The sequence below is a fragment of the Larimichthys crocea genome, unplaced genomic scaffold, assembly GCF_000972845.2.
Source record: "Larimichthys crocea isolate SSNF unplaced genomic scaffold, L_crocea_2.0 scaffold83, whole genome shotgun sequence".
NCBI lineage: Eukaryota > Metazoa > Chordata > Actinopteri > Sciaenidae > Larimichthys > Larimichthys crocea.
In genome coordinates, this window is record NW_020860930.1 from 1,572,266 (window position 1) to 1,580,395 (window position 8,130).

General features: G+C 41.2%; 1 protein-coding gene across 3 annotated transcripts in view; it reads right to left on the reverse strand.

The window, feature by feature from the left end:
- Positions 1-5,663: 5,663 nt before the first annotated feature.
- Positions 5,664-8,130, reverse strand: part of tcerg1l (transcription elongation regulator 1 like) — a 14,367-nt gene continuing 11,900 nt past the window's right edge. For all 3 annotated transcript variants that reach the window (XM_027277159.1, XM_027277157.1, XM_027277158.1), the window contains exons 14-16: positions 7,417-7,506; positions 7,183-7,301; positions 5,664-6,411 (exon numbers count right to left, since the gene is read on the reverse strand). In XM_027277159.1, coding sequence (XP_027132960.1) covers positions 6,255-6,411; positions 7,183-7,301; positions 7,417-7,506 — 366 coding nt within the window. In that variant the 3' untranslated portion in view covers positions 5,664-6,254. The remainder of the gene's footprint in view (positions 6,412-7,182; positions 7,302-7,416; positions 7,507-8,130) is intronic.

The following is an 8,130-nucleotide window of genomic DNA, read 5'->3' on the forward strand; positions in this document are numbered from 1 at the left end:
GGGACGTCCAGCGTCCTGCAGATCATCATGAAGTTACTGTTGATTATTAATCATAACTTGTTAACATGTTTGTATGTGAGTGGGGGGTGATGGGGGGTGGGTCATCCTGGTCCTGGATGGGCCAATCAGATCACCTTCTGATGACTCTTCATGTGCTTCGTGTTCCTCATGAAACCAATAATGAACTGCATTCTTTAATAAAGCCTGTGGACAACTGAATAAGAGGAGTCGAATATAACTCCTACAGTGCATTTCACTCAAAAACAGCCACAGAACTTCACACTCTGTCTGTGATGGACTGTTATTTTAGTATTAACAGTGGTTGTAGTATTTGTACCTTGTACAGATCTTGGTTGGTGTGTTGTAGAAACCCTGACTGTCTCATAGACAGACTACATACATGTATGTTCTGAAATGGTTTACACGTAAATCTGAACGCAAATGGCGTGCCACTAAACTGGAAGAATCTCATCTAGTCTGGCAAGATAATCTCAAAACATACAGGAAGGCTCTCCGTAATGCCAGAGCAGCCTATTACTCTTCTTTAATTGAGGAGAATAAGAACAACCCCAGGTTTCTCTTCAGCACTGTAGCCAGGCTAACAGAGAATCACAGCTCTACTGAACTATCTATTCCTTAAATAGCAATGACTTCATGAGCTTCTTTAATGATAAAATTATAACTATTAGAGACAAAATCCATCACCTCTTGCCCTCAACAGGCATTGATCTGCATTGTGAAACAGCAAGTTTGGAAACAGCTGTAAAACCTGACATGTATTTAGACTCTTTTTCTCCCATCGACTTTCATCAAATAACTTTAATCATTTCTGCAGCTAAGCCGTCAACCTGTCTCTTAGACTCCATCCCAACCAGGCTGCTCAAGGATGTTTTACCTCTAGTTAGTCATTCTCTATTGGATACGATTAATCTGTCTTTATTATCAGGATATGTTCCACAGTCCTTTAAGGTAGCTGTAATTAAACCTCCTTCTTGAAAAGCCCACTCTAGACCCAGAGGTCTTAGCCAACTACAGACTGATATCAAACCTTCCCTTTCTGTCTAAGATACTTGAGAAAGCTGTAGCTAATCAGCTGTGAGACTTTCTCCATAACAATAGTCTATTTGAGGATTTCCAGTCAGGATTTAGAGTGCATCATAGCACAGAGACCGCATTAGTCAAAGTTACAAATGACCTCCTAATGGCATCAGACAAAGGACTCATCTCTGTACTTGTCCTGTTAGATCTTAGTGCTGCATTTGACACCATTGACCATCAAATTCTTTTACAGAGACTGGAACATCGAATTGGCATCAAAGGAACCGCCCTAAGCTGGTTTAAATCGTACTTTTTAGATCGATCTCAGTTTGTTCACGTCAATGATGAATCCTCCATGCAGACCAAAGTTTGTCATGGAGTCCCACAAGGTTCTGTACTTGGACCACTTCTATTCAGTTTATATATGCTTCCTTTAGGGAACATTATTAGGAATCACTCTATCAATTTTCATTGTTATGCTGACGACACCCAATTATATTTATCGATCAAGCCTGATGCAACCAATCAGTTAACTAAACTCCAAGCATGCCTTAAGGATATAAAAAGTTGGATGACCTACAATTTTTTGATGTTAAATTCAGACAAAACTGAAGTTCTTGTAATTGGACCCAAACACCTCAGAAACTCTCTTTCTAGAGACTTAGTTACTTTAGATGGGATCACCCTGGCCTCCAGCTCCACTGTAAAGAATCTTGGAGTTGTTTTTGATCAGGATTTGTCCTTTAACGTCCACATAAAACAAATTTCGAGGACTGCATTCTTCCACTTACGTAACATCGCTAAAATCAGACGCATTGTCTCTCAGGCGGATGCAGAAAAACTAGTCCACGCATTTGTTACTTCTAGGCTGGACTATTGTAACTCTTTGTTACTCAGGCTGCTCCAATAAGTCTCTGAGGACTTTGCAGTTAATTCAGAATGCTGCTGCACGTGTTCTGACAGGAACCAAGATCAGAGATCACATCTCTCCCATTTTGGCTTCCTTGCATTGGCTACCTATTAAATCTAGAATAGAATTTAAAATTCTTCTCCTTACTTACAAAGCTCTTCATGGTCAGGCACCATCATATCTAAAAGAGCTCATAGTACCTTACTACCCCTCTAGAACACTGCGCTCTCAGGATGCTGGGTTCCTTGTGGTTCCTATAGTCTCCAAAAGTAGATTGGTAGCCAGAGCTTTCAGCTATCAGGCTCTTCTTCTGTGGAACAAACTACCATTCTGGGTTCGGGAGGCAGACACGGTCATCACTTTTAAGAGTAGACTTAAGACTTTCCTCTTTGATAGAGCTTATAGTTAGTGCTGGCTCAGGTCATCACTTAGTTATGATGCCATAGGATTAGACTGCCGGGGGACTCCCCCTCCCCCCAGGGTTATGCCTAGCCAGGCACGGTATTGGTTGTAGATGCAGTCACATCTCCCTTACTGAAAACTCTCTCTCTCTCGCTTTCTCTCTCTCTCTCTCTCTCTCCCTCTTACCATCTGTGGACATACATGTCTCGTTAATGCATGTTACTAACCAAACTTCCAAGGGTGTTTCTGTGCTCTCTCGTCCAGCAGGTTCTCGTGGATCATGGCTGCTGCTGTGGTCCTGCACGACGTCCACTACACATATTACTACTGTCATTATTGCTACCATATCTGTTACTGTAATCATTTTATCAGTCATTGTAATTCATTGTCATTTTGTCAGTTATTGTAATTGTACAATATGTTTGTGTTAATTTGTTCTGTACACGTGGCATCCATTGCACGTCTGTCCGTCCTGGGAGAGGGATCCCTCCTCTGTGGCTCTTCCTGAGGTTTCTTCCACATTTTCTCCCTGTTAAAGGTTTTTTGTGGGCAAGTTTTTCCTCACTGGAACCGAGGGTCTAAGGACAGAGGGTGTCACTGCCTGTACAGATTGTAAAGCCCTCTGAGTCAAATGTACTTTGTGACTTTGGGCTATACAAATAAAATTGATTTGATTTGATTTGATTTACATTGTCATCATAGGTAGAAGACACTACTCTATATAAGTCTTTTAGCTATTAATGCTTAGATGGATCAGAACTTCCTTCAGTTCAGACAGGATAAAACTGTAGAAGTATTGAAATAGTGATTTTGATGATGATGATGTGACACCCAAAGAATTTGTCAAAATCTGCAGTGAGTCTGTTTCTCACCCAGGACCAGGACCAAGGCCAGGATGAGAGCCCACAATACAGCTGTTAAAAATCTCTGCCTGTTATTTCAGAATTTCAAAGTTGATTTTAAGTTTCTTGTCATTGATTGAAGAATGAAGTGAATAAATAAAGCTTCACAATGGTTTTAGTTTCCATCTGATTTACATGACATATTACATTACATTTAGTCATCACTTTTATCCAAAGTGACCTTCAAAAAAGGAAAACAATCAAGGTACAGTGCAACTATGACATAAGTGTTGTAGAGGAGGTCCTCTCTGAAGAGCTGGAGGTCTTCAGGAGGTTTGTGAAGGTAGAGAGGGACACCCCTGATCTGGTAGGAGCTGGTAGGACGTTCCACCAACGGGGAACAACAGACGAGAAAAGTTTGGAATGTCCTGAGCGTACGGGTGCCAGAGCCAGGCATTGCTCATTGGAGGAGGTAACATATGTCTGAGGACGTTCAAGAGCCAGAGATAATTAGGGCCCGAGCACGCGGTGCGAGGCCCTATTGTATTTCAAATGTTTTTTATTTTTAGGGCCCGAGCACGGAAACCGTGCGAAGCCCTATTGTATTTCAAATGTTTATTATTTTTCTTTTTTTTATTTTTATTCCCCCAAATGAATTGCCTTTTTCAAGGCTTTAATATCCCCAAAAACTCATGAAAATTTGCGTACCCCCCCAAAGTCGGGCGTAAAATTTTGTATTTTGGAGGTCTCACACATGAACGTACGCATATGCCTCCACAGCGCCACCTAGGTTTCGGTTGTCGGAGGAGCCCCCGGACACGGTTTCATCCACGCGGATGAGATTTGGAGGGTGTATGAAACATACCGAGACGCACCAAAAAGTCTCTTGGTGACCCAGGTTTCGGTAAAGGGTACGGCGGCCATTTTGGGTCAAAGTTCACGTTTTTGTGATTTTTTGGTCATTTCCAGGGGTCGCATTTGAACGAACTCCTCCTAGGGCTTTCGTCCGATCCTTTTGAAACTTGGCACATGGGTTCATGAGGCTTTGACGATGAAAAGTTATCAAAATCATAACTTTTTGATGTACTATGTCAGAGGGGCGGGGCCACGAAATTCTCCATTTTGCCATAAAATTTCAAAGTGCTATAACTTTGTGAAAAATTCTCCAATCTTCACCAAACTTTGAATATATAATGGCAGTCTGGCCTAAAATACATTTCCACAAAAATATTCGGTGATTTTCATAGCGCCTCCTAGTGACGACAAAAAAGACCACTTTTACGAGATGGCGTGCAGCTCGGACAATATTGATCATATCCACCTCAAACTAGGTGTGGATGTTGTCAAGGCCTTGGACTTGACATCTGAGAAATAATTTCAACTTTTCATAAAAGGGCGTGGCCGTGACGGTGCGTCAAAGTGGACGCTGCACAAAAAAACAAGACTCCATTGACTTTTGGGCTGATTTTCGGGCAAAACTGTGCGGCTATCATATACTTTGTCAGAGCTGTCTGAAACTTGTTGTGATTGTTAACAGCAGTATTATGCACAATTCGGCTGCATAATTAATGAGGGGGAGGGGCAAAATCGCTCTATAGCGCCCCCTTGAATTTTTCTTTGAAGCAGCCCCGCCACAGTTTTGAACACAGAGTTATGAAACTCAGCTGAGTTATGGGGCATCACAAGACCTACAAAAAAGTCTCTTGGAGCAATTTGTAAAATTAACAGGAAGTGACATATTTAAGCATGAAAATCACCATTTTCTGTGTTTCGAACTGTTGAGAAGGGGTCGTATTTGAATGAACTCCTCCTAGGGCTTTCGTCCGATCTTCTTGAAACTTGCTGCATGGGTTTATGAGGCTTTGACAATGAAAAGTTATCAAAATCATAACTTTTTGATTTACTATGTCAGAGGGGCGGGGCCACGAAATTCCCCATTTCGCAAGTGCTGTAACTTTGTGAAAAATGCTCCAATCTTCACAAAACTTCTCATATACAACGGTAGTCTGGCCTAGAATACATTTCCACAAAAATATTCTGTGATTTTCATAGCGCCTCCTAGTGGAGACAAAAAAGACCACTTTTACGAGATGACGTCCAGCTCGGACAATATTGACCATATCCACCTCAAACTAAGCATGGATGTTGTCAAGGCCTTGGACTTGACATCTGAGAAATAATTTCAACTCATTTGTCCACGAGGAGGCGCTGTAATGAACAAAATTGCATGTGAGCTCATATCTCAGGAACGCTTCAGCGAAACGGAACCAAATTTGATGTCATGCTTCGAGGCGCTGTCCCCAGTCCAGGAAACAAATATGGTGTCATTTCGTCTCTAGGGGGCGCTATAATTACCAAAAATTTTATCAAAATGATTAATTTTGGGGAAACGGTGTGGCCATTTCCACATGCGCACATTTCGACGTGCGCATATGCGAGGGCCCGACCATCGCTGCTTGCAGCTTTAATTTGTAGGTTTATTTGTTGCTGATTTATATATATTTATGGTTTTATTTTGAATTTAGCATTTTTATTTCCCTGTGCATTTTTCTTAATCATTAGCACTGACCTGTATGAAAGATGTCATACAAATAAAGTTTGATTGACAGACAGACAGACAGACAGACAGACATCATATTTTGTGCTCAATTTTTTTTTTTTAAAGTCCGGTTCAGTTTGGTTTGACTTGGCTCAGTTCTCTGTGATATCTGTATATCCATAGTACAGATTTGGTTAAGCAGATCCAGATTTTTAATTCACTACAGTCCAGATCAATAAACCAGTGTCAGACGGCTGGTCCTCCTGTCCTTTAATATCTATAAAACCACAAAAAAGTCAGAACCACACAGATTCTCTGGTGTCCGGTCTGATAGTGGTCTCTCTGGTTCCATCTGGTCCCTGTGGTTCTGGGCAGAATCAACAGAGTCTAACAGGATTTGTCTGTGCAGAATCTACTCCATGTGCTGGAACAGAGGGTCTTGTAAGGTTTTGGAAGGTCCTGGATGAGTTCTACAAATGTTCTAGATGGTTCTAAAAGGTTCTCAGTTTATAGAACAGCATTCTCATCTCATTTTCCTCAGCCTTGCTCTGTTCTCTTTGTCACGTTTTTTTAAGGAAGTGATGTAATGCTGAAAGAGAACTTCCTGTTCCTTCTTCCTGTTGAGGGCATTGAATCGCTGGTCACCACGGTAACAAGCACAGAACTCCTTAAAGGTTGATCTGTAGAGAAAAACAATGAGACAAGTGAGGTGATTGCATTTCTATTAATGAGAACATCTGATGAATATTCACCTACAGCCAACGTTTCAAAATAAAGCAGCGTCTGCTGGGAATTAAAGTTATGGACCAACAGAGATCTGACAGACGAATACCTGCTGGTCCAGGTGAGCAGGTGGACACAGATTTTACTGAAATGCGCCTATGGAATTAAATCATCATGATGGTCCTCTTCTCTGATAACCTAACTTCTGTTAGGCTTTACGGCACTAAGTCTCACACACCACCAACTATTTCACTGATTTTGGTGAAACTGGATCATATTTTATGGAGAAAAGGGTTAGAAAACACAACAACAGCTTTTGTAGGAACTGGGCTCAGCAGCTTCTATGGATATAATGGCAGAGAAGCAGAGAGTGAAGACGGAGGAAGCTAAAAAGAGAAAAGGAGAGAATGAGTGAGCAAGGAGCCGGCAGACAAGAGTAAATCTGGGACTGACTTTTAGTGGTTGGTGAGAGCTTGATGAAATAAAAGGCTGAAAGACAGACGCCGAGCTGGGCATTTTGCAGCATTCCTTTGGATCTGTTACTTTTACCCCGGTGCCCCTGAACAGCATCATTACATCTACTCTAAGATTCCTACCAGATGTGTAAATGTGAAACTAATAAATTAATACAAACATACCTTTACACAAAAGCATCCAAGCACTAAGTGGTGTTACACCATGGTGTTACATCATGTTGGTTTAACAGTGACATCATGAATGAGAGATACCTGCTAGTGATCTTCGCTTCCTCCAACAGCTGTTTGAACTCTTCTCTGGCTTTCTGGAGTTTACTCTTCTTTTCTTTGTACTCATCCTTCAACCTCCTCTTCACAAACTGATCAAACTCCTGCACAGACAGAGATAACACTGATGTCACAATGACATCAAGACAGTATAACATCACCTGATCATCAATAGAATGGTGTGAATGAATCTCAAAGTGTTGAAACATGTAGTTGAACCTGTTTCCTCTGATCTGAGGTCAGCAGCAGGTATCGAGGGTCGAATACCATCTTATGGAGCTCTTTCTCCCAGGTGGAGAATGCAGACACCTCAAGACAAACAATTATGAATATATTTATTTTATCAATACATGTCTGTTACATATTTTTATGTGTAAGATGAACACATTCACCAGACTCCATCCCAACCAGGTTGCTCAAGGAAGTTTTACCTGTAGTTAGTAATTCGTTATTGGATATGATTAATCTGTCTTTATTATCAGGATATGTACCACAGTCCTTTAAGGTAGCTGTAATTAAACCTCTTCTTAAAAAGCCCACTCTAGACCCAGAGGTCTTAGCCAACTACAGACCGATATCAAACCTTCCCTTTCTGTCTAAGATACTTGAGAAAGCTGTAGCTAATCAGCTGTGAGACTTTCTCCATAACAATAGTCTATTTGAGGATTTCCAGTCAGGATTTAGAGTGCATCATAGCACAGAGACCGCATTAGTCAAAGTTACAAATGACCTCCTAATGGCATCAGACAAAGGACTCATCTCTGTACTTGTCCTGTTAGATCTTAGTGCTGCATTTGACACCATTGACCATCAAATTCTTTTACAGAGACTGGAACATCGAATTGGCATCAAAGGAACCGCCCTAAGCTGGTTTAAATCGTACTTTTTAGATCGATCTCAGTTTGTTCACGTCAATGATGAATCCTCCATGCA